Raw genomic sequence first — 27,699 nt, forward strand, 5'->3', positions numbered from 1 at the left:
AAAAAATTGGTTGACTGTAAAGTCAACTTACTGACGATAGTTGAACGTGACAACGTCGTAGAAAATACTGATGGAATGGTTGCATTTTTCAAAAGAAAATTTTAATTTTATTTGTTTGATAGATATTATCGTTGCTATAAACAATTGACATCACATTCACTTTTCACTACACTTCACCCTTGCCGAAAACATGTAAATGTATTATTGTATAGAAGCTGTCCACGCGGAGGCATCGCTCATTCAAGTAGGAGAGAAGACAGATGTCGAACGCAGAGGCCGACTGTGCCTCTTTGTTGGTCGTTCCGCGCTCTCGCTTGCACTTCAAGCCTTGAATGGAACGCCTCAGAGCGAGGTAACGCCGCCTACGTCGTTTTTTCGTGCGTGCAGCCGGCTCCATCGAATTATAAGACGTTGTCACGTCAAAAAATTATAGCCTGTTACTTTGAGATAGACACTGCTTTCTTTTGGCGAAGATATGATTAAAATAGGTCCAGTACTTTCGGAGCCTATACGGTACAAAACAAACAAATTTATCTTTCCTCTATATAATATTGGTAAAGATCGATTACGAATGTTGAAGATCATGAAAGAATGCTTACCTAAAGAGATACACAAATAAAAAAGTACTCAATGATTTATATTTAATTTTTTATCAAATTAATATATTTAGACAACATTCTTTACTTACATTATATCTCCTATAGTTTAAATTGTGATTTAAAAATATACGCAACAGAAAACAGGAGTTCTATACTCCTTTTTAATGGCGGCTAACAATTAGAGACGTTGTTTTTACTAATAGGAACTACAAAATTTATTTTAGGCTCGCCACACATGGGCTACTACAGACGCTTGAACTACTTATAGATGGACGAAGCGACCACATATTACTGAACATTTAGTTGCATAATCGTTATTTCACGTAGAAAATGTACAGAGAGCGAAACTCCAAACATTCTAATCAGATAATACCCTAAATATCAGAGGTATATTAAAAACGAATGTATCAAAATCTCACCTTTGCGTTCCGGACACGGTATAAATCGCGTCGCGCGAAATTTCGTGTCTTGTATTGCGTAATAAACTACAGCAAGCAACTTGCTTTACAAACTTCTAAGCCCCACAAGACGTTTCTTGCGTAGAAACTAAGCTTAATTTTCATAAAAGCGAGTTCCCCTAGCGATAGTAGCCAACGTGCGGCCAGTCTTACTCTATTTATATATGGACTAAAAATAACAAAACAAACAAGTAGCTAATATATTTGGAATGAATTAACACAATACACATCATTATAGTACTGACTGCCGCCGTTATGATTTAACGTCAGTATTTTTATATTCCACTGACAGTTAGCCCTTGATTGCAATCTCACCTGACAGTAAGTGATCACGCAGTCTAAGATGGTGGCGGGTTATCCTTTTCGGGGAATGGCAACTATATTAAACCGATACCCCTAATAGGTACCTAAGGTACATCGTACTGCTAAATCGCTGAAGGCTTTTGTCGGTATGGTGGTATCAAGATACGGCTGAAGCCACCAGACCAGAGCAGAGAAAATTCAGAAATTATGAATTCCCAAATTGCCCGTTCCGGGGATCAAACCCGGGACCTTCCACATTGACAAAGAATGTCAGTAATAATCAAAATGAGGCAACCACTTGTAAAACATACATAGGCATTTTTAACGACAGGATTTCATACTTTTTTATCATCATCCCACTACAGAGCACGGTCTCCACCCTCAGTGAGAAGGGTTAAGGCCGTAGGCCACCACGCTGGCCCAGTGCGGATTGGTGGACTCCACACACCTTTGAGAACATTATGTAGAACTCTCAGGCATGCAGGTTTCCTCACGATGTTTTCCTTCACCGTTAAAGCAAGTGATATTTTAAATACTTAAAACGCACATAACTTTCAAAAGTTAGAGGTGGGATCGGGAGCTGGGGTACAAACACGACCCCCCGAAGGTGAAGTCGAGTTTCTACCCAATGCGCTATGTATTTTTGTATAAAGTCTTCAAAAGCATAATGCGTTGGACTCATCCGTATTATGTAGCCTTAGGACAAGATTGGTTCGCTTGCAATCGAAGAGTCGTTTTCGAGTAAGGGAATACTTGAAAATCGGAGTAACATGTATCTTATTTGCAGTGTGTTAACGCTCAAATTTACCTACAATTCAGTAGCTCGGGCTTTAGACAGAATGTTTGTAAAACAAAAAACAAAAGTACAGGATTAGCGACACTAAAAAGAGTGGCATTAAGTCCATCTGATTTTGATGATAAAGATATTAATACTCGAGTAAACTACTCGATTGCGAGCGAGCAAAGCTTGTCCTAACGCTACATTCGCTTTTGTACCAGATTGGCTCGCTGGCAACCGAAATTTCATTATTCTATCGCAATCGCAAATCCCGAACTTCTGATATTATTTTAAAAATGTCCAGTCCACTCAAATTTATCTCTTCTCGAGATATTTAAAATGTCTCTTTAAGTCGGGCTAAAGAATTTTAGGCCTTAATGCAATGCAAGAAAAATCCAATTTTTACTCTATGTTCAAATCAATATGTATAAAAAAACTATGTTCAAGTATTTCCATACTCGTACGCACTCGTAGGCACTTGAACTAATGTTACAGAATGTGGATGAGTAGATAAGATTTTTCTCGACAGTATAATCTAACGTCAACGAAAAATGCTTCTGATTTCATACTTTTTATACAAAATTATAACAAACTGTGGCACTCGGAACATTTTTTTTTTCATTAATAACAAACATAGAATTAGTTACCAATAAGTACCGACCATATTGTAATAACAAATTGATTTTCAAAAATTTAAGAGAGCTCTTAATCTAAATAACATACAATTTGTATAAATTATACACTACATATTATTATACATTTCGTGTATATAATATGACATACTTACATTTTGTTTAAATTACATATTACACATTTGGATTGGAAACGATAAATGTCGCAACACGGGAATAAAATAAAGGAAGGGTTTTATATCGGGTATCGGATTCCGACTATTTTAAAATATTTCATTTCATTTGTATTTTGCAAGATATATAATTCTTTTGAATTCGATTTGCGTATATAAATAAAAGACTCAGTTAAAGCAATTATTGCCAAAAAAAAACATGTTTCACGTTTTTTGTGCATTTTTGAGTTTAAAAAGAAAACAATTGGTAAAGAGTACTAGAGATGTGTGAGACAGCTTCGTACTATGCCTTCCGCTGGCGTTGCGGGCACGGGGGACCCCAGAATCCTCTGTTCCGTTCGTTGCCTTACTGACGTTGCACGGACGTGCGTCCTTACCTGCCTAGAATGCGTTCGGACTAAACCCTAGACCAAAAGTTCACTCAGTGCGAAACGTCAACTTAAGCCGAGTCCTGAGGCATCGCAGGGTACCTTTAGGTCCCATCACTACATATTATAAACATTTAAACATAACATTTTTGAATTTTAACATTTTTCTCTGGTCCGCTAAGGACTGCTCGCTGCTTGTTCACATGTGCTTTACAAATGTCGTAAAGCCAATACCTTCATTTTATGAAAAACCTGAAAAGTACGAGTCAGACACACCGTACCTTGGGAGGAAAGGTAGAAATAGTTATTTTGCAAAATAATTATTTGACCAATACTGAACCGTTGCCCATTAGAAATTGGTTTCAATTTTCCTGAAATTTCAACACAAACCGCTATCAGCGCTATCGATTTGTCCTCGTCTCCGAAATGGTTATTTTTTGAAAAGGTTTTTCCATGAACAAAGGAAGTAAAAAGAAACATAAAAACGTTAAAGTTTTGGTAATGGCTCATTATTTATATAAGATGACAACTGAATAAACAAATTATTGCTTACAGCTCGATAGAGGTTTTTAGATAACACTCATAGACAATTGTGTACATCGACTTTAATGTATACATCGACAACTGTGTCGCCTATAGGTTCGGCGAGTTTGGAGATAAACCCAAACATTTAATTCAAATCCCTGAAGACAACTTAAAACAATTTAAAAGAAATTTAAATCTCTTGAGCATAACATACTACATCTAGGGATGTAATTCAGTTAAACGTACTTCATTGTATAGATTTAAACCTCTGGTATTATAAATAGTATTGTCTAGCTTTAGTTTTAAGTTTACGAATGTACTCATCGCCATCATCTCACTACCGTGTATTCTTATGTACGCATCAAAAGTGCTACCCTACCTACCCGAATAAAGATATTTTTGACTTTTGACTTTTTAACGATTGACATGACTTGCGTGTAATAAACTATCTAGGGATTTAAATCCCTGTAAGTAATTATCTTTTTTAGTTAAGTAAGTATGTATGTTAAATTTACTAAAAAAAAAAAAATTATAATTTTTCAACTACCTACTAAATAATCTTTTACTGACTTTTGAATTTTTAAATATTGGATAGAAGCAGGCGTTAATTTGCGGAATTCCATGATATATTATGGAAATTAAGCTTAACTTGCTGTACTCCGCGAAAAGTAGGAGAATCTGTATGGTGTAATTTATAATTTCTTCAATCTTTACACACCTGTCCTCTAAGGTACCTTGTCATTAGGGTACAATTGTCGAAGATCAGATTCTCCTACTTTTCGCGGAGTACAGCAAATTTAGCTTAATTTTCCTAATTTGAAGTTTTTAATAGTTTTACTATATTACAAAAACCGAAGTAACTAGCCCACAGTTAGATGTTATTGGGCGATACAAAAAATCGTCCTTGAAAAATAACATAAGTTTAAATGGGTTTAAATCCCTAAGCATAGCCTACATTTTAAGGATTCAAATATTTTAGTTTAAGATATTATCTAGTTTATTTTATCTTTGGACGGTGATACGCGCATATTAATAGAACTAAATATCAAGTAGCGGACTAGACGTTGGGCTAGTGCTTGGTGTGATGTTTATGGTAATGTTTTGAGTTAGCGTCGGCGCCGGAGTCGTGTTGGTGTGGTTGTGCGTTGCGTTCTCTGTAAAAAAAAAAAACATTATTTTAGGTAAAATGTTTTAAATTCCTAGACGAGCAATAGAATTTTTATGTTTATAGACGAGCGCTTGACTGCAATCACATCTGATGGTAAGCGATGATGCAACCTAAGGTGGAGCGCGCTTGCCTAGAAGATGCCTATTCACTCTTGATTTGAAGGTACTCATGTTGTAGGTACTGGGGGAAATGGAAGCTGGAAGGGCATTCAAGATCCTAGCAGTGCGGATCAGAAACGAAGATGCGAAGCGTTTCGTACGTGTATCGACCAAGTAGGGAATATTTTAGGGAAAATTTCTTCATTCATGTAGGCCTATCACAAGCATTTATGAAGCGTTCATATATATAATACTAGCTGTTGCCCGCGACTGATGTGGCATCCAATTTAGTTGTAGTTCTAAAAAGATTAAAGTATTCAGTGTCGCTAAGCCTTAAATGAGGGTTTTGCTACTGTCCGCTGAGGAGTTCTTTCCTCTATCTCCAACCACATACATCAGATCTACACAAAGTTTGGTCAAAATTAAAAACATATAATAAACTCTATAGTAGAAAAATAATTATTTAAATCGGTTATAATTTGTCGGAGTTATTTTGTAAAATCGTCAGACACTTTCATCCCCTCTCCCAAAGGAACCGAGCTTAATGTCGGGATAAAAAGTATCCTGATCCTAAGTATTACTTCTAACACTTCCAAGAATATGTGTACAAAGTTTCATGAGGATCGGTTAAGTAGTTTTAGCGAGAAAGCGTAACTAACAAACTTACATTGACATTTATAATATTAGTAGGGATGTTTATATAATTGTAAGGGGATGGTGGTAACTACTTTATGCTATAATAGGAGTTTTGTATAAGCTTTCGCTTAATACAAACTTTGAACTTTTTAGTGACATCCCCAAGATATCAACCGGTAATTTATTGTAAAATTGTATATAATTTATTAAACAACAAATACTCGGAAAACCTATAGACGTTGGACCTCACACCTGTAAACGCAGCGTTCGGAATACTTCGACGAGGTTGACAGATAACATCGGCTGGGAGCCGCGAGAGCCAAAAAGTATGGTATTTTAATAATATTTGATATGGTGGCCCACCCAGCAATGGACTTTTATTGTTTGTCATGATGATGAAATAAAAAAAAGTGTGTCTCACCGGTGACATACTGTTTTAACCACTCATTGATGCCAGCCGAGTATTTCTTGATCCAATTGATGCGCAGTACGGCGCTGTCGATTATCTTCTGCAGGGTTTGCGACATGGGCATCAATTTCTCCTTGTTTTGAAGTGCAAAGCGTTTTAGCTGTAAAAAAGCGTTTTAGTTTAAAAACATGCATTTTTGTTCCAAAATTATTTTTTTAACTAGACTTGCGTAGGCTTATTCTGCACTTTTACGGCACGTCAAGTCTGTCTGTTTGTAGTGACTTTACCACTAGTTCTGAAGGCAAATTCTACCGAGAAGAAGCCGGCAAGAAACTCAGCAGTTTCCCCTTTTCCAACATCAACAATTTACAATTTAACACACAAATGCTTAATTTACATTTCGTAGACGATATTCAGAGTTTTTTTTTTATTCCTCTACACGTTAGCCTTTGACTGCAATTTTACCTGGTGGTAAGTAATGATACAGTCTAAGATGTTAGCGGGCTAACCTGTTAGGGAACATGGTAGTCATAACCCTAATCGGTTTGTACGCAACATCGCACCGGAACACTAAATCTAATCACTAAATTTGTCGGTAGGATGGAAACTAGCCTCGGTAAAGGCCTCCCACCGGACAGAAAATTCAGAAGTTATAAATTCCCATTCAGAAATTATAAATTATAAAAATTCAGAAATTATAAATTCCCATTCATCCATTGTTAAGACTTAACAATTATTCATTGTAAAGTCATCATCTCCTGAGGATGCTCCGGTTTCGGAGCGAAACGTGCGTAGAGGGTACATTGCCGAGGATCTGTGTGGTGTAGTATACAGATTGAAGTAATTATAAATTACACTAAACAGATTCTCCTGCTGTTCGCGGGGTATAGCAAGTTAAGCTTAATTTTCATAATATATTATGGATTAAGTATGTAATGAAAGTAACGCCTGCTTCCCGGGACCTCCTACTTATATTAACAGCGCTCACCTTTGCGCCAGGGTCTTTAAAACCTACCTACCTTTCTAACCACTACACTGGTTGGTTGATTTGTCTAAATGAAACCCACCTTATCCAAATCGGCGTTTGTCGCGATGTTCCCGAAGGCGGAGTTCAGAACAATCGGGAACATGAACGTGTCTATCTTGGTGAACTTTTCGTACACTTGGTCGAAGCGTTCCATTAGGAACTCTTGGGCGATCTTAGTGCCCACCGGCGGGTCGACCGCCCACAGAATCGACGCGCTCTGATTTGGTATGTCTGTGAGACTTTTTTCTAGCAATCTAAAAACAATACCGTGGTTATAATTGTTGGACGGAAGTTAGGTAAAGTGCGGCCAGTTTATCTGCGGACCAAATTTAAACAAACAAATGGCAGGTCCTTAACATTTTAGGTTAGGTTACAACGGAAAAAAAATATTAAAATTTTAATTGAAAACTAAAATGTTTGTTACCCCTTCACTGGGCGAACGACCTTTTGTTTGTTTGTTTACATTTGTTAGGTGGATAATTTGAAAGCACTTTATACAGGGTTCAATGAAAAATAACCGAAGGCTCTTGTGTTCCACTGTTCATTAAAACTAGCATCTTTTGTTCCACGACTTTTCGAAATTCAGTATTAATTTATTAACCAAATACATCTCAATCACCTGACGACGAGTGATATTTCAATGCTCCCTTCTTCTTCTTTTTTTTTTTAATTTTTTATTATTTATGTTTGAGGATAGTTATTTATTCAATTGATTTATTTTCATATTAAATTTATTATATTATTTGTAAGTAAATATCATTTTTATATATTATATTTATAATTGTAGATACTTATTTATTTATTTTTCTTTAGTTACAAATATTATATAGATTTATTTAAGTAATGAAACATTTATTTTATGGGTATATATGCACCACCTTTTTTTTTACTTTTATGTATCGCCGTAACATCTTCGCCATTGGTTGCCTGAAAGAAATCGCTATGAAGCGATAAGGCCGCCAAATTGTATACGTTGTTTTGTTATACTTTTCTTTTTTTATGTACTTTTTGTGGTGTGTTATAAAATAAAAGTATATTCATTCATTCATCTGAAAATTAATTATTCAATATTTTACATAGATGCTCTAATTGTTACTACTCTTTAATGTAACTTCGGAAACAGAGCAAAAACAACGACTCTATCGTCGGGTCAGGTTCCGCAATTTAATTAGGAAGTAAGTTAGGAATGCTCACAGGGTAATCAGAGACTCCACTCGTGTCGCGGGCAGGTTGGACAGTATCGTGTGCTGGGTGTTGGGCTCGGTGGCGTTGAGGTACAGGTCCCAGAGAAGCTCAAACTCGCGGCGCCCGCCGTGTTTGATGGCCATGTTGTACACCAGCGAACGGAGGTAGTTCGGCAGGCTGAAACAAACGGACGCCCGTTTTCAATTAGCTTCGAATTGCTTTAAACTGATTCCTAGTGATATAGAAACCACCTGTATACTGTAAGGTCTTGATGCGTTTACAAATTGTTTGTACTCTCCTTATACATTTCTTCATCTAAGTACTTATTTTTATACTACCAACATTTAGCTGTAAATTTTTGTTAAGTACTTATTATTTACAGCCACTTGTCATAAGTTAACGATCACTAGTTAGTTTTGTTTAGCATAAATGTAATTTTAGAATTTAGCGTATTGTATTCACGACCAATGATTGTCGACGGCGCAGTGTGTAACGGTACAACTCTTAAGAGTTTGTTTTACAACTTTTAAATGTAAAACTTTTTTTTTTTTTTGTATTTTTCGATTAAATAAATAAATAAATAAAAAGGTGGTTCCTAGAGATAAAAAAAAGCGTTTCAGAAACTTTCATGTGATTTTTAGCGACTTTAAATCCGAAGTTACGACACCGATTCGGCGAATCGTAATGTTTAGGGTACTCTTAAACTGACACTTAACAGATATACATATATATATACCCTATATCCATACGAAAAATGAAAAATATGATAATACAGATTCCCACAACTGGAAAATGTATGTGTGATGAACATGAAGGTTTTTCAGTGTCTGGGTGTTTATATGTATATTATAAGTATTTATGTATGTTATTCATAAAAAAATATTCATCAGTCATCTTAGTACCCATAACACAAGCTACGCTTACTTTGGGGCTAGATGGCGATGTGGGTATTGCCGTAGTATATTTATTTATTTATAAATTACACTATACAGATTCTCCTGCTTTTCGCGGAGTGTAGAAAATTGAAATTAATTTTCATAATAAGTCATGGAATTCAGCAAAGCAACGCGCCTGCTTCTATCCTATAAATACTATTTCTATTTCATATATCAATATTAGTAAAGACAACTTACTCGGTCGAATCTGGATTCGCAATCAACTTTTCGAATTCGTCCTTAGTCCATTTTATGCACCTAGAAGACTCCACCAAGCACTCCGAAACTACTAGATTTTCAATGAGGAATGCCTCGTTATCATTTTTGGGCTTGTCGAGGCCGTAGTTGACTTTCTCTAGCTGTTTCTTAAGCAAAAGTTTCATGTAGTCCTGAAAAAAGTTGTATATCAAATAAGAGACAAATGACCAACCCTGATATTGGTATCTTTCAGGATACCCTAGAAAGTTTTAGGAAGAAAATTGTATGTGAATTAAATATAAATAATCTTAATTATAAATTTTAATTTATTATTACTTATCAATCTGTTATAATAGCTTATTTCATATGTCGGCGCGAAGTAAAACCTCATTTAGCGGCGTCAAGATAATTAAGATTTATTGAATTCACTTCTTTTAAGCTGTTTGAATCACAAACTAAACTTTTACTGGTGTTAAAACTCACAACATCATTTTGTAAACACAATTTAGTCTGTCAACAAGTTTTTACAACAGATGATCGTATATCGATAATTTTTTTATGAATGTAGTTACAATTAATTGCTGGTGTGTCTTATAAATAAATTAAATTAAATTAAAAGCCATAATAATATTAAGTTTAGTTTGTAATTATTATTACTTATAACTTTAAGTCTGATTTTGAATAAAGAGAGTAATGTCCATAAAAAAAAAGAAATATTGTGTAAATATATTTACTGTGTAGTCTAATAAGAGCCTTATTGCGTCACCCACCAATGACACTTATACCGTTTTGTTTTGATAATATGTTGATCATTGTTTTAAGTCATTTTTCCGTGCCCCAGAGAGCACGTGAAGCCATCGGCCCCGGTTTGTTGGTGGGCCAGTAATGGATTGATGATGATGATTTTTAAATAGACCTCTTTAGAATAAAAAAAAATATTTATTTTTCTTTAATTAATTAAGCTACGGCTCTCCTACCGTCGATGCCGAAATTAGTATATGCCTTTCACATCAGTCTAATAGCGACTGTAGCGTCGTCTAGTAGGAAACGTTTAATAAAATTGATTATTCCTCCTAGTGTAGGTAAAAATACTAATAAAAATTATAAAAAAAGCAATGTTGACATTTGTGACCTTTGAAAAAGTAGATAGAAACTGGAACGTTTTGCAGCGATTGCCAGAGAGTCGCAGGATCAAATCCTGTCGGTTCCGAAAATTTTTATATGCATTTTAAATTTATAAAATTAAATCATGAATAGATGAAAAATCTCGCACTCAGCACACAGTCCATGTCTATGCGTGTGTGCTATGTTTAAAAACGTGTAATACGCACGTTGGTAGTGCTTACTTAACACTTACTTGGAAATATATGTACCCAGAAGTGGCTCTCAAGTTGGACATCAGGTAGTATATGTTGTCGAGCAGCGTTTCCCACACGATCTTGGAGTCCTCGCCGTCTATCACGCAGGTGGTGAGCCCCAGCGCGTAGCTGTAGTTGAGGCGCCCGGCTTTGGCCAGGTTGAAGGCGTCGTCGATCAACTGAGCCTTGGTTATGGGACTGCTTATTGTTTTGGATTCGAGTGCCGCGTTCAGCAGCTCCCAGTTCCTTTGGTCGTAGTTTACGCGGTAGTAGCCTGAAATGTGTGCAGTAGTAGTCAGCGGCTTGCACTGGGTTTCTTGCCAGGGTATATTCTTATATTCCAGTTCTTGCCATACAGCAGGAAAATTGCATGAAACGGCAAAAATTCTGCTGCCTACCTTAAAATTGATATATAACTCGTGTAGGGGGAGAATTTTTGCTTTTATGAATCTAGTCTAGTATCTAGTATCTAGTGAGGTATTTAGAATCTAGTGAGGTATCTAGAATCTAGTGAGGTATCTAGAATCTACTGAGGTATCTAGAATCTAGTGAGGTATCTAGTATCTAGAGAGGTATCTAATATCTAGTGAGGTATCTAGTATCTAGAGAGGTATCTAATATCTAGTGAGGTATCCAGTATGTAGCGAGGTATCTAGTATCTAGTGAGGTATCTAGAATCTAGTGAGGTATCTAGAATCTACAGCGGTATCTAGTATCTACTGAGGTATATAGAATCTAGTGAGGTATCTAGTATCTAGTGAGGTATCCATTATCAAGTAAGGTATCCAGTATCTAGTGAGGTATCCAGTATCTAGTGAGGTATCTAGAATCTACCGAGGTATCTAGCATCTAGTGAGGTATCTAGTATCTACTGAGGTATCTTGTATCTACTATGGTATCTAGAATCAAGTGAGGTATCTAGTATCTAGTGAAGTATCTAGCATCTAGTGAGGTATCTAGTATCTACTGAGGTATCTAGTATCTACTAAGGTATCTAGTATCTACTGAGGTATCTAGTATCTACTAAGGTATCTAGAATCTAGTGAGGTATCTAGTATCTAGTGAGGTTTCTAGAATCTAGTGAGGTATCTAGCATCTAGTGAAGTCACTAGAATCTAGTTAGGTATCTAGTATCTACTGAGGTATTTAGAATCTAGTGAGGCTTCTAGTATGTAGAGGGGCTGCAAAGGAAAAAAGCCGACGGTCCGTGTAGAGTCAATCGGAACAGTGAGCGAATTAAGTGTTTGTGCTACGCTATGTAATTAAATGACATGAACTTTTAATCATAAATATAGATGTATTTAAGTCACTGGACTATGGTAACAAATATCGCTTATGCGTTTTTGAAAAACCTCGACCTGTGAATTGTTTTATTAAGCTAAGGTATATTAGACTATAGTAGACAGATAGATAAAGTCTTTATTGCACAAATTAAAAGGGAAAAGGAGAAATGATAAAAATAAAATATATTTATCTCATATATAAAATTCTCGTCTAATATATATATATTTCTTGTGTGCGTGTGTATGTCACAGCTCATAAACAGCTGGACCGATTTGAATGAATTTTTTGGTTTGGTATTTTGTGTTACGCGTTTGGGTGGCACCCTGGATGGTTTAGATTCACAAATCAGCCCGACAGATGGCGCTGGGGTCAATGTGCAAAGGCCGTCTTATCCCCAGACAACCCTCAATGGCAGGATGAATAGTATATCTTACCAATAGCATCCACATTAACGTACAAAGCCTGTGTTTGGTTGACAGGCAATAGCGGTCGTAAGGTCTTCTCATTGAGCCATAACTTCGGCTTTGTGCTCCAGTTGCCAGTGGGCACATCCATGGTGGTGTAACTAATGGGGATTCTCCACTTCAGATCTTTGTTCTTTGAAAGCTCCGGCGAGTTTCTGAACAATTCCTGGAGACATAATTTTATATAATGATATAATAAGCATATTTATAGATAGTCTCTTATAAAAAGAATTCCTGGCAGCACCAACAAAGATTACAGGAAATTGGTCAATAGACATTGAATTTTAGGAAAAGTAAAATAAAAAATAAGTCAATTAGTTAAATTTATAATTAATTGATAAATAATTCAATTTATTAAATAATATCAGCACAACGATATTTATTAATCGGTTATTAAATTGAGAGTTGGCGGGATCCCAGACATCTTGAAAAAAAGGAAAAGGAGGAGCAACAAACGAAAAAGGGAAAAAGCAAAAATCCTGGTATCAGTTAACAAAAGCACGAAAAACAATTGACTCTAGCGGTGTATCGAGAGTAAGAGATAAGTATTGGAGCAGGCCATGACCTTGAAAAAGGGTTCTTCATAACGGAGTTCTATTTCTGTTATTATTATTTTTTACTTTATATACTTGAAATTAAGGATAAATATGAAATTATATAAATGTATGAAGAAATAAATGGGTTTTATATTTATTATTATTATACTAGCTGACCCGCGCAACTTCGTCTGCATCAAATCTGTTATTATCGGTTTAAGTACCTTAAAAAACCAAGAATCCAATTGCAGCGCCACCTACCTGGTCCAGTTTTATTTCCAAATTATATAAAACGCGGCCGGGCGGCCCTCTGCATTTTTCTTGCATTTAGCATTTCTATATCCATCGTAACTTGTAAACGATAGGTCCAATTTGAATAATTTAATGAGGAATTTGAAATAATCCATTTTTAATTATAAAACTATTTATTGGTATCACAATAATGTGTTACCTGTTGGAATGTTACGTAGCCCGTATCATAATCCCTATTAACGTTCACGACCGGGTACCCTGGTTGACGCGTCCACGAGTTCATGAACTCCTTCACAGAGAGACCCTTCAGCGAGGGATCTGACTTTGTGGCTTCCGACATTGCGTCCCACAGGTCGTTCTCTTCCGCGTTCTGGTATTTCCTAAAAAATATTGTTATTTACTGAAAAGAGCCATAATTACACTTGGTGGCAGTCCACAATCTTTATTTATACTATTTGTTTGTACACCACTCAGAAAAACGAGAAAAAAAAAAAAGAATAAACACATGAAAGATGAAGCAAAATATATCCTTAGGACCTTAGGATTAGGAAAACTAAAAAGAAAAACGAATAGGTGGGGTACACTATTTACTACATACATACGAATTTCTACATACTATTACATAAACCAGACTACGCAAATACTATTAATAAATATAAAAAAATATATATACTAATACATATTTTAACATACGATAAATATTTAAATATGAGTTTGAGTAGATAAATAAATAATAATAGTCGTCTTTACTGAGCGAGATAATGAGCCTTAACAGCATTTTTAATCTTGTCATATGCGTGGAGTGCTTGCTGGAAAAAACATGGTATACCATTGGTTAACATTAAGGCTTCGGCTTTCCTCTCGTGCAGGCAGAGTTCGGGCCCCGGCACGCATTACTAACTTTTCGAAGTTATGTGCGTTTTTAATTAAACAAGTTAAATATCACTTGCTTTAAGAAGTGAAGGAAAACATCGCGAGGAAACCCGCATGCCTGAGAGTTCTACATAAAGTTCACAAGGGCGTGTGGTGGACTTTTCTTTCTTTGGTTGCCTGGAAGAAATCGCTATGTAGCGATAAGGCCACCAAATTGTACTCTTTTGCTCTATGTGTATATCTCTGTAACTACTTTTTTCTTTGGTGTACAATAAATAATATTTATTCATACTTTACATAAACACCCAGACATTGAAAAACATTCATGTTTCAACATACAAACATTTTCCAGTGGGCCGTCCTGTGGGGTAAATTGTTGTAGGCCAGAAATGCATGTAGTTTATTTGGGTTAGCAAAACAAATATTATGTAATTAAATGCAGCACCATCACCTCAACCAATGGACGTCCACTGCTGGATATAGGTCTTTTGTAGGGAGTTCTACAATACACGGTCATCTGTACACCTCATTGGGGGCCGACCTACGCTACGTGTACAGGCGCGGGGTCGCCATTCCAGCACCATAAGACCCCAACGTCCAACGTTAAATGCAGCACTCACCATTTTTTCAGATACAGAAGCAATGCGTCTCGGAACAGTTCATATGAGATCGTGTGGTTGAGCATCCTGATAAGATTGGCGCCTTTATTGTACGATATCTCGTCGAACTTCTGCGATATCTCGGAAGCGTCCACCACTTGCCTGGACACCGGTGAGGTGTTCTTGAGAGCGTCGTTCTTGAGTAGGTTCATTTTGTCTCTCGTGAGACTTTCCAGAATGTTCCATTCGGGTGTGATCTGTCATTTTATTAAAGTCAAAAGTCAAAGTCAAAGTCAAATATTTCTTTATTCGAATAGGCACATATATGACACTTTTGATGGGTACATTACATGTAAAATGTAACATAGAAGTGAGTTAGTTAGTAAAGCGTCGATAGCTCCGAAACACTTTAATCACAGAGACCTAACTATAATTATCTAATATTATTCCTAAGGTCCTGAATGTAAATAACGTAGTAATAGAAGCACATATAACATAAGTAATTATAAACAAAAAGTCGATATAAACAGTCAACTTACTAGAAACGGACATAAATTAATGATATCTGCATATCGTCATATATCTGTATATGCTTTTAAAACATGATATCGAAGGTAATATTAGATCTACCTTTACCTAAGTTTAAAAAATACATTAAAACACATTAAACTAATCGTGGTTACTACACGATTAATGAATTCCTTAACGACAAGGCTGCTTGGAAGCAGGCCAATCCACTCTCACCTCTCACAGAATAGAAAAAATCCAAAGATTGTGAAACTATAAAATGATGTTGGAAAAGAGCAATCTGCTGAGTTTCTTGCCGGCTCTTCTCAGTGGAATCTGCCTTCCAAACCGGTAGTATAGTCACTACAAATAGACTGACTTGACGTTTCAAAAGTGCTGATTAACTAGTCCTACTTGAAATCAATGAATTTTGAATTTTTTGACATGGTTATAATTTAAATTTGTTAGTGTAGATGCTATAAGTTAGTGAATTATTTTATGTATTGTAATTTTGTATAATGTTTCTAGATAAGTAGTCAATTAAAATTAGGGAATAAATACACCAAAAAAAAAAAAAAAAGTTGTATGATAACAATATGACATATTCAGTAAATTTATATAGTGAATACATAACTAAACTTTTAATAACTATTAATTCATAATATCCAGATATTTTTTTAATTGATTAGGATTTTTACAAATACGCTAATATTTTTTTTAGTTAATAGATAGTATTCAAAAAACAATTAGAATTATATTTGATTAACAACCAATGTTTTGAGGACATTGAGTTGGTGGGTATTTTGATATAAATACGACTGCATTATCGATACACTTCAGTCCTACATGGACTACGATGCAAAGAGGCGTCCGGTGTCCGGTGTCTTAGAAATTAATAATTATTGTAGTAGAATAAGTGGTTTTTTTATTTTATTTTTATAACTTTGAAACTCCCAATAACTAGATTTTCTCAATGCTAAAAACTTACGTGATTGACTCCGACGTACTCAATATAAGTGGCGAAGCCCTCGTTGAGCCACAGGTCGGTCCACCACTTCATGGTGACGAGGTTGCCGAACCACTGGTGGGCCAGCTCGTGAGCCACGTCGATGGCCACGTGTTGCTTCAGACGAGGGACTCCCTCTTTCTCGTCGTACAGTAAGGTGGTCTCTCTGGAATTGGACCATAGATATCTTAGTGACAAGACGCTAGAAATATTGTGTACGCGTCACCTTGTCGCCGCGACCACGACTTGTTAACTTGTTGCACACGAATTGTTCTTCGACAACTGTTCAACAGTAAAATATTAGGCCTAATTTTTTATAAATTAATATGTGCTTCATCAGTCTTATAGCGACTGTAGCGACATCTATCATTGCATAAATGAACAGTATAAACCCACGAGGCTACACTAAAGGGGGTAGGTGAGTTTTAACTATTTATCAAAGATTTTTGATTGCATTACCTTACGGAAATCATATAATCATTGCATGATATATCATGAAAATTAAGCCTTATTTGCTATAGTGCGCGAAAAGCAGGAGAAACTTTATGGTGTAATTTTTAATTTCTTCAATCCTTATACTCCACACCAAACAGATCTTCAATTGTCTTAACAATTATTCATTGTAAAGTCAACACCACCTGAGGATGTTCCGGTTTCGGAGCGAAGCGTGCGTAGATACATTGCCGAAGATCTGTTTGGTGTGGATTGTAAGGATTGAAGAAATTATAAATTACACTAAACAGATTCTCCTGCTTTTCGCGCACTATAGCAAATTAGGCTTAATTTTCATGATATCAAAGATTTGTATAATAACCGGGACCTATGACTGTCCCTTGTAACTCAACACTTTTTTTCGTGAATTTCTTTTCTATTATTCCTTCCTTCTCTTATCTCTTCCTTATTCCCCGCACGTCTAACATATCATCGGTGTCATCACAGACGTGTTGTTAATTTTTTTCTTATATACGGAAAGTACAAATTTTTGCGATTCATGCAAAGGGTTTCTTACAATTAACTTACAAAAAAAAAAAAAATATATATATATATATATATATCTTAACTTACCTAAAAGTAATTAATCCCCAATTTTCCATAGCGCCATTTGAGAAATCGGGTATCGCCACAAGATCGACTTTATCAAGAGCATACGGCAACCCAAACACATCTTCGTAAAACGCCAGAATTTTCGGTATTATTGACAAGGCGTATTTGGCATTCTTGATCAGGGATGGCCGCGCCCACACACGGATGGGTTTAGTCACATTGTCTTTGCTTATGTAACTGGTTTCCAGGTGTTTGAAATCGGATAGTACGTAGGCGACGAGGTAAGTGGACATTTGGACGGATCTATCGAAATGTGTCCATTGCCATCCAGGTTCAGAATCGCTGAAAAAAAAATTGCACCATTAATACCTCAGAGGAGACCAACGTCGCTTAACCAGTGCAAATCGATTGTCTTTTGCGCTCGGCATTTACAAGTAAGTAGGTTTTGGCGACCTCCCTGGCGCAAAGGTGAGTGCAATGGTTCTGTAATGGGAGGGAGGGATGGCAGGAATTAGGGAATTTATAATTTCAGAATTTTCTCGGCTCTGGTCTGGTGGGAGGCTTTGACCCTGGCTAGTTACCTCCCTACCGACAAAGACGCTTCGCTTAGCGATTGAGCGTTCCGGCACGATTTGGCGGAAGCCGGAGGTGTATGGTTATCTGCCATAAAGATTATTGTAGTAAAAAAAAACTAGGTCGTCTTGCCCTCATTGTTCACATACTAAATAAAAACATGTTTTCAAACCATCTGATTTAAATGCAGTAGAGATTTTTGGAGCTGTATGTAGTTGCTCAATTAGTTAATTGCTGTTTTTGGTCAAGAAATCTACAAGATATACATGTAATGGAAATTTAAAGTACGTAAGTACTTTAAATTTCCAATACAACTACAATTTATAAACAGTTTAACTTTAAGGATTTCAGTAAACAAGTTAAAATCTCTAAATTTACCTCTCATTACAGCTTCCTGCGTATTTGCGTATTTGGCCTAAAGAGATATTTTGTTTTTTTGATTTTTAATATCAAAAACAAACAAGGTGCAGGTAACTTTTTGATTGATATCCGCGGATTACATTAAATTTGTAAAGGAAATGCTCACGTTTCCGAGAAACAATCCAAAACCGATCCTACGTGTTTTATAAACTTAGTAATTGTATTTGATAGCATTAGAAAAACGCATATCATGATGATTCCGAATGCAACACAATAAAATTGACCACACTCTTGATAAGCTTAAGTGGTGCCAATATGGCATTGCTAGCCTCATTATTATGTAATATTTGTACTATGACTCTCATATTTCTTATGGAGTTAGTTATAATGGAGTAATTTTGTTTCTTTTTATATAAATAGTAGGGATAGCGCCTCAACCCATTATTCTCGATTATCTCAAAAGAATACGAGTAACGGGTAAAGATAATTATCTCGCGTCACCCTACAGCATTATAGCCCTAAAGACTCACTACCGTGTAAACCTCATGTAATGTACGCATCAAAAGTGCTACCTTGAATAAAGATATTTTTGGCATAGCCTTTCGACTTTGAGATGACTTGTTACCATCGCGTAAAGCAGTAATATTTTTAAATTACAGTATTGTATTATTTACCTTGTATTCCCAGAAATAGGGACATAACTTGCTTTACAATTCTGAAGCATAAGGCAAACAATATTTAAATAATACTGCTCCGAGTGATGGTAGTAGCTTAAGCTTAACCAGTTAACATTGATGCTAACATAGAGTGCAAGATTTCTAAGGTAGCAGCTGAATTCTTCGAGTATAAGTAAAAGTCCTTCAATTTTACGAAGATAAACGAAACACAGACTAAGGATGAAAGATCAAAAACAAATTTGGGGTTGTTCGAGGGGCATATTCCCAGACAAAGACCCTAAATGACACAGCCTCGAAAATAAATAAACTACGTGAAGTGAAGCAGCTCGCTTCCAATCATGTTTGACACAGAGATCACAATAATTATTATAAGTACTTATTATTATAACTCTTTACTTTACCCAGTTATTAACAAGTTATTTCCCGCCCGCAAGCGCGCACACGCACGCACGCTCGCACTCACGTACGCACGTGTATGAAAAACTTACACAAACCACACATCAAGAATAGAATAGAAAGAAAAAGAATACAAAAGTCGGACATATCGATTAATAGCGATCCCTGCAAGGCCTCCTTAGTATTAGGAAAAAGAACAAATACTTACATGGGTTCCTGGGCGGCAATCTTCATGTTGGACAGCACGGAGATGTTTTGCCTGTGGGCGATGCTTATCTCAAACTTAGCTTTGAATGCTGGCTCGTCAAAGCAAGGGAAAGCGGCCCGTGCGGACGTTGGCTCGAATTGCGTCACCCCAAACTGCCTAGAAAACACTATTTTAGTATTCATTCTTACTTATACCACAAATGTTAAAGTATTTTTGTTTACAGGGTACATCATATTAACGAATGAGAAGGATTAAAGCTGTAGTCACCACGCTGGCCCAGACCGGATTGCTAGACTTCGTGAGTTTCCTCACGATGTTTTCTCTCACCGTTGAAGCAAGTGATATTTTTATTACTTACAGGGTACATTTAAAGTTAAAATTAATTTGGAAGACCTCATTATTAAACCATTGCTGCTCGAATGTGCGTTGCGGGTAATTTAAGAAACGCATATTTTAACGTAAAAGTTATTCCAAGTGTTAGAGAAGCTGTCGGGGCATATAATACTTTCCTAGGCACAGAGCATAGAAAAGTCAAATTTGGACTTTCACACTAATCTTCTAAGAATTAAATCCAATGAAGATGCAGAGTCTATAAAAAAATATAATATGTGAGTGTGGGACGGTTGCCGATCATCCGAATGGGTCTTCTGTGAACGGATCTATAACCAACTAACGGATTATCAAGCTTTCAATCTATCAACATACGAAGGTACTTTTAGATCCCTCAATAAAGTATTCTTAAGGGGTTGGGAGCGAGTACAAAAGACGTCCACCTCATAATAGATCGATAGAATCAACATGGGTAACGTTAACATTGCTTTCCAGACAAACCGAGTTATTTACGCCGCACGCACGCATGCACGCACGCATACGCATGGACGCACGCACGCACTAACGTACGCACGAGTACAAAATACTTACTTGTCCACATTGTCTTCCTTATAAGTGCTCTTATAGAATCCAGTTAATGTATTCAAAATCTCTCCATGAAAGGCCATATGCAGTGTGTAATCCACGTTAGGAGTTAAAGGCGTTTCCAAGTGAAGTATCAACCGGTCACCTATTACAACAAATTTATTGTAACGAGTGGCACTACAGAATTATCTGACAATGCAATAAAATTACTAAAGAAACATCATTATGCTGCTATAATTTTTAAATACTTAAATAATGACAATGATTAAGATGAATGTTGTTGATGCTAAAATGTGATATTTTAACATTCTGACAAATAGAGGTCACTTAAACGCATGAACAAACTTTTCTGATGCTTTAAATAATAGAAAATAAAATAAATAAACATTTATGTTAATGGAAATCGAACAATAAAACAGATCAAACAAATTATAAATACCTGTGCTAAATTCCATATTCTTTAGTTTTATATCACGAACATTACTCAGTGTGACTTCTTTAACGGAAGTCATAGTTGTTTCTAAAACAGGTACATTAGTTGTTGCTGTCGTCTCTGCATTGCTAGGTAGAGTAGGTATTATTGTATCATTTTCTAGCGTAACATTATTGACTTCAGAAGTAGGAATGCTAACAGTGCTTACAGTTCCGTTGTCTAAAATAAAAAAGGTATTTTATTATTCTATGTTTGTCACCACAAAGATAAACCTTATTTAAAACAAAAAGTTGGATAAGTTCATCCTGAATCAGATTATAAGAAGTTACTTTATTTATCTGATTCACAGTAATGAAAATAAATGACTACTTACAATTGACTACTGTTGAATCAGTTGGTTCAGTTGTAGCCACAATATCCGTTGCATTAATCTCTCGTTTAAATTTACTTGTCGGAACATTTTGGTAGGTCTGCTCTGTTAATGTAACATTTTCATTGATACTCAGATTTTTGGAGTGGAGGATGATTTCTGTAGTCTTCTTGCTGGCTCGTATTGTAATAAGCACCTCCCCAGTGAATGTTGATGTTTCCAAGTCAGCTTTTATTTTTAATCTGTAGAAACTTGGTGTGATGATTGATGGTAGGCGGAGGTCAGGCGATGGTTTTGATGATTTCCTAAAAGGCTCAGCTTCATTCCAAAAGTCATCAGATTGCTGGGACACCTTAAAAAATTATAGAAAATTTGAGCAAATGAATAAAAATCATAAGGACTTTACTTTGCTTCTACGATGAGATGATGATGATAATTAATAATTAGAGGAAAATTGTCCTTAATAGGTAGATTTCTTTTTTCCTCATCTTATGAGTAGGTACTGCTAGGCATCCTTTCTCATCGGATAGAGGAAATTAGAGCTCATTCCCTTCACATAATATTGCTTTAAATAAGTCATGGGTTGACAACATCAAGTATTAACTGTTTCTCGTAATATTTTCCTAACAATAATGAGAATTCTAGAAGATCCATCCTGTCCAGAGTGTGGGGAGGTGGAAACCAGTTTTCACTTCATAGCTGGGTGCCCCATGTAGGCGTGGTAAGATGGGAACTACAAGGTAAGGATAACATAAGTAAAGAAGACCTAGCACAACTTTCTAAAGGGGATATTGTTAGGGGGAGTTGCTGCCGGGATACCAGTATACCTGTGTCTCAAACATGGGGAATAGGGTGGAATAGTGCTTACAGAGGACTGATTACCTGTCTGGCAATGGCAGGCTCTTACCCACCCTTTTGAATATAAATAAATAAAGAAATATAACGCAGATATTTAAGAGCCTTTACGGTTCCTCAAGCAGCTCTATCAGTACTTATTAGATAACCTAGTTTAGTTTTATTTTAAAATATACTGGTAAAATAGGTACTGTAAAATTTTATAACTGAGTTCTAAAATGTATATATCAAAAACCAATTTTTCTGACAATAAGGAGGTATAATTGAATACTATACTTACATATTTGGTTTCAATTGTCACAAAATAAAATAAAAAACAAAATAATCGCCAATACATCTTCGCAAATAAATAATAAATGAACATTCACATGTGGCAGTTGTTACATCGGCTGGACAGTGCCAGAGATATTATTATTGTATAAAAAACTCATTGCTATCAAGTTGTCGATAAAGGGAAACCGACTCGCAAATTGGTTCTAAAATTCATATTTGCATATTTTGTTGTTTATCAGTATCACTTGAATATGAGCTTAATCAAATTACAGAACTTTAACACAATCATTGCAATCAACGTTTGAATATCAGCCGTCAGTATAATAGTAGAATACTTAATATTATTGGTTCAAATTTAAAATATCAATGTAAATTTTCAATTCAGCCAATAGAAACGATTGTTACGGTTGCAATAGGTCAATGACAACTTGAAAATAAAATGTATAGGTAGTTGACACAGGCCACAAACCACAGATAAAAGCTCTACAACAGCTGTAGTAACTTGTCAGAATGACAATTGCTTTTTTTCTAATCTTACTAGGGCAGAGGCTAATTTGATAAATGGAAGAGATATTTTTTTATCAATGAATTTATTTTATTTTGTCTCTTTATGTAACGGGCATTCGGGATTTTTTTTTATTTTCGTTATTCCTGATTGATCTTACCTTATAATAGGTGATGTAGTAGACGATAATTCCTACAAGAGAGGCAATTAAAGCCGCAAAAATGACAAAACAGATACAAATGCAAGTGGATATGAAAACTCCGCCTTTCCTCTTGTAATGAATGTCTTGTTCCGCGTGCGACTCGTACGCCAGGAATTGCTGACGACTAGTGGATAGAGACATCGTAGCGATGCATTCTGGAACAAAAGATATACCTACAAATCAACATAAAATAATAATTAAATAGCTGTGTAGCCGGATCTTTTAAGATAGGGAATTTGGGTTTTCCTGTGAGAGGAAATTATTTCCCTGGGATAAAGTGAAACCTACATAGATCAACTTTTGCAAATTCCTGAATTTTTGGTAACCTGACAACAGTAAATCAGCTGACTAGATATTCGTCTTTCTGTGCGAATGATTGCGCTGTGAATCTTTAAATCCCCTTGGTAACATCACACTAGCCACAATGCCCATAAGGGTCATTATTGGAATATGGGAAGGAAGGATCGGGGCGGGAATAATCTAGGCGACTTTTCCTAGCAGGATCTATTGGTCTTAAATTGCGCAATTTGCGTTTCAATAACGTTAAAATTGGTTTCAGTCTTTGTAAAAATTATACTAATTATAGACTGATTGGTATCCATTTCATTTCGAATGTCAATTTGTTAGAAAGGGCGACTTCGATATTTTTTTAGTTCGCCGAGACAAATAATCAGATATAGGTACGGACAAAAAATATCCCATCGTCCAAAGTCCAAGTCAAAGTCAAAAATATCTTTATTCAAGTAGGCCCATAGGTGGCACTTTTGATGCGTACATAAGAATTACACGGTAGTGAGATGATGGCGATAACCACATTCGTAAACTTAAAACTAAAGCTACGAGGCTTCCAAACGCGTCCTGGTCTAAGTAGAAGCCCACAACAAACTCAAATCAATGTTATTTAAAATTATTAGAAGAGCAACCTGGTTAGAGCAATAATTCACACCCAAGCTTTTTTATCGATTACGTAGTCCTTTATACTATAATAGGACTTTTCTATAAGCTTACGTTTAATAAAAACTTTGAACTATTTAAGAGACATCTCCAAGATGTCAATGGGTAGTTTATTGTTGAATTGTACGCAATTTCCTTTAAATGAATTATGAATTTTATGTAACCTAGTATATTACACTGTAAAATTATTCTTACTTCTAATTTTTAAATTATTGCAGTCACGTTTTTAAAAATTCTAAAACTAGAAATAATTAGTTTTTTAATGATACTGAAAGTTGCTAAACGACAAATTATTTACTACTATTACTTTATAATTTAGGAGGCGTAAAGTGTTTATGTTTGAGTGCAAGTTCATCAGTTCAGGTACGTATCTGTGGACGGGTATAATAAAATATATAGACCTAATAAGTACCTACAGAGTAACGCATTTAAATCCGTCCAGCCATGATTACGTTATAGTGCCACAATGGCACACACACAAACGCACAAACGCACACACACATATATGCACGCACGCACACCCGCACTCACCAAGTGTACGAACTGCGAATTATAAAACCAATCTTTTCCCGCCGGAACAAGGAAAAAAATGAAGTGATTAATTCACCAGAATATGATAGCGAGGTTGTTCCATTTTTAGCTCCGCACTGATTTGTCTAGCAGGTACTTATGACGCATTAAATTAAGTTCTCGATAAAGGGAGCCTGCCGCCTGCGTCATGGAAGTTTGAAGTTTCCTTTTCAATTCGAGCTTGAATGTAGAACTCTTAATAATGGAATGGAATGAAAGAAAGAAAGAAAGAAAAATCGTATTTATTGTCACACATTTGTGTAAAATGTTACATTTGTGAAATAAAATAATTGTTTAAGTATAAAAATTAAAAAAAAAAATGTGTGACAAAGGAGCTGGCTCAGTATAGCTGCAAACTAAAACGCGCAGCACTGGTTTTCAGCCAGCCCCATTATCTTCGTCGTCACTGAATCCTCGCAACTAAACAATAACAAAATAATCATAAAAAAGAACAATAACATAGAATGAACCTATGTCGATGGGTTCGGCGAGGTTAAGCTTTAAACTTCAAGTCGCTCAGCGTGGTATGGCTCTCCATATCCACCGGGGGGCGCCCTACACTCCGCTTCCCGAGTTATAGTCTCCACTCGAGGACAAACGTGCCCAGCCCACTGTCACTTCAGCGTGCTAGCCCTAATATATCAATTCTAAGCACATTCATTGCATGATTCTCTCTAGCTATGCTTGGAATTTCTTTGAGGGGCAAAGTTCGGCACGAAGTTATTAGTCAAAGAACCAGAGTAACTGTCGTAGTCGTGGGCTAGCAAGCTGAAGTGCCAGTGGGCTGGGCAAGTTTTTCCTCGAGGGGAAACCATAACTCGAGAAGCGAAGTGTAGAGCGCCCGACTAGGTGGTGCGACAATTTCTGGAAAGTTTCAGGCATTTATTGGATGCGGAAAGTTGGGAGTAGAAAAAGTTGGTGCTGTTTAATGATGATGATGATGATGTAGGGTTTGGGTACATTGAGTTGAAAACATCGAAAAATGTTGAGCTTGATCGGGGGAAATACTAACCCCAAAACAGCATTGTTGCAAATGAGGTTAACCTTTCGCCTCAGGTCGAGGGAAACAGGGCGGCATATTTCAAGACGTGTTCCCTCCTGGCATGCCCCGAAAAAGTGTTGCTCTTTTCAAGCGAACCATCTGCTTGATCCGTCAATTAATACAAATAAAGCCAAAACCCGCCAACAGACCAAAAAAAAAATTTAAAAAATAAAAACAAATAGTCCTTGCCGCGGATTGAACTCGTGCCCTCTACTTACACCACAGCGTTCACCACTGCACCAAAGAGGTAGTCAAAAATAGCATGCCATCGGCCATGTTATCAAAATGTATTCTTTAATGGCGCGTGTTACTTATAACGGTGATTATATCGGTGGTGCCTTGCGAGTGGTGAATATGAAGGCTTGTCTAATGTGCCGGCGTGCGCGTCGAATGGCATACGGGCGATGCTGATAACGCCACGATATTTACGTACACGTATCGCACTTGTTACGCTGTTATTGCCTTCCTGCAATTACTTAAGTGTGCCTTACCAACCTTGTTACGACTGTCTCGCAAACGTCGATTAATTTAGAATTTCGTGTGTCGAGACATTGTAAAGTCAGAGTCAAATGCACTTTGTAGATACACCCTGTTTAAAATTACATTAAAAAATAGCGAATTTAGCATTTATGTATTCTTTAAAATCATTTTTTTATAAATATAACCTAAAATAAACTATTTAAAACTAAATAAAATTTAAAACGTCTTCGAAACCGTCTTTCTTCAAACACCAAAAATAGCTTGAATTTTTTATTTCTTTGTTTTTATTCCACTCCAAACAAAAGTATAAGTTAGCCCTTGATTGCAATCTCACCGGTGAGTCATGATGCAGTCTACGATGGTAGCGGGCTAATCTGTTAGGGAGTATGCCAACTATATTTAACTTATCCGATCTAATTGGTTTCTACGCGACATCGTATCGGAACGCTAAATCACTTAGCGGCAGTTCTTAGTCGGAAGGTTGCTAACTATCCACGGTCGAAACCTCCCACCAGATCAGGAGAAAATACGGAAATACGTAAATAATAGATTCTAAATTGCTCCTACCGGGAATTGAATCCGGGACCTCCAACTTAAAACCACAGTGCCACGGACTTCGTCGTATTTATCTATGTATGTCTTCTTTTAGTACCATCTCATTTTAAAAATATATATATCAGAAAAACCTATATAAATAGCCTATTGTATCTGTGTTATGGTCTACATTATATGGTGCGGTATCTTGACCAGCTAGCGGTGTATTTATTCGCCTACCCGCTTAAATTTTATAGTTTTGTTAACATTGTGCAATGTCCCTACAAACTCAGTGGAGTTTCAGGACATCAAGCCACCTACTGTTTGTAAGAAATAAAATAAATAAATAAAATGGTTGTTGATTCTTCTATCTATCTATTCTAATAGGTAGGGGAAAAAGTTATTTCGCATTATAGTATGTGTGAACTTGTAATAAAATCTCTTTGGCTATACTATTTGTATCTGGCCGGTTTTGGTATCATTAAAAGTTTAAAGTTCAATATCTCCTGAGGATGCTCCGGTTTCGGAGCGAAACGTGCGTAGAGAGTGAATTGCCGGCGATCTGTTTGGTATGGAGTATAAGGATTGAAGAAATTATAAATTACACCATACAGATTCTACAGCTTTTCGCGGAGAATAGCAAATTAAGTTTAATTTTTATAATCCATCGACGATTTTCAGATCGAGAACTATAGAGAGATATAGCATTTCGTACTAGATTTACTTAGATACCTGTTGTGCATCTGATGTCTGTGACGTCAGCGTTTAAAATAGTTTATGTCGTTATTTAATTATATAGTAGGGGAGTTACCTACTAGCTTTTCTAGAAATCATATAAATGCCATCATATAAATCATGTAATACACCTGCCGTGTATTTTTTCCTTACGAATTGGAAACCGCGAGCGGAGAATTAGAGTAACTTAGATACCTTATTA

The 27,699-nt window shown here is 36.1% G+C and overlaps 1 protein-coding gene across 3 annotated transcripts in view; it reads right to left on the reverse strand.

Moving 5' to 3' along the window:
* Window positions 1-4,501: 4,501 nt before the first annotated feature.
* The window catches only part of LOC120626160 (aminopeptidase N-like), a 31,779-nt gene continuing 8,581 nt past the window's right edge, over window positions 4,502-27,699 (reverse strand). Inside the window, exons 2-17 of one of the 3 annotated variants that reach the window (XM_039893513.1) lie at window positions 23,141-23,337; window positions 21,351-21,699; window positions 20,984-21,196; window positions 20,551-20,689; window positions 19,630-19,785; window positions 17,437-17,757; window positions 16,354-16,537; window positions 14,880-15,115; window positions 13,586-13,766; window positions 12,569-12,764; window positions 10,850-11,124; window positions 9,493-9,683; window positions 8,369-8,536; window positions 7,215-7,428; window positions 6,160-6,307; window positions 4,502-4,990 (exon numbers count right to left, since the gene is read on the reverse strand). In XM_039893513.1, the coding sequence (XP_039749447.1) occupies window positions 4,875-4,990; window positions 6,160-6,307; window positions 7,215-7,428; window positions 8,369-8,536; window positions 9,493-9,683; window positions 10,850-11,124; window positions 12,569-12,764; window positions 13,586-13,766; window positions 14,880-15,115; window positions 16,354-16,537; window positions 17,437-17,757; window positions 19,630-19,785; window positions 20,551-20,689; window positions 20,984-21,196; window positions 21,351-21,699; window positions 23,141-23,323 (3,270 nt within the window). In that variant the 5' untranslated portion in view covers window positions 23,324-23,337 and the 3' untranslated portion in view covers window positions 4,502-4,874. Of the gene's footprint in view, window positions 4,991-6,159; window positions 6,308-7,214; window positions 7,429-8,368; window positions 8,537-9,492; window positions 9,684-10,849; window positions 11,125-12,568; window positions 12,765-13,585; window positions 13,767-14,879; window positions 15,116-16,353; window positions 16,538-17,436; window positions 17,758-19,629; window positions 19,786-20,550; window positions 20,690-20,983; window positions 21,197-21,350; window positions 21,700-22,482; window positions 22,837-23,140; window positions 23,338-27,699 lie in introns of those variants that run through there. The other 2 variants (XM_039893511.1, XM_039893514.1) reach the window with 2 other exon arrangements.

The sequence above is a fragment of the Pararge aegeria genome, chromosome 9, assembly GCF_905163445.1.
Source record: "Pararge aegeria chromosome 9, ilParAegt1.1, whole genome shotgun sequence".
Lineage (NCBI taxonomy): Eukaryota > Metazoa > Arthropoda > Insecta > Lepidoptera > Nymphalidae > Pararge > Pararge aegeria.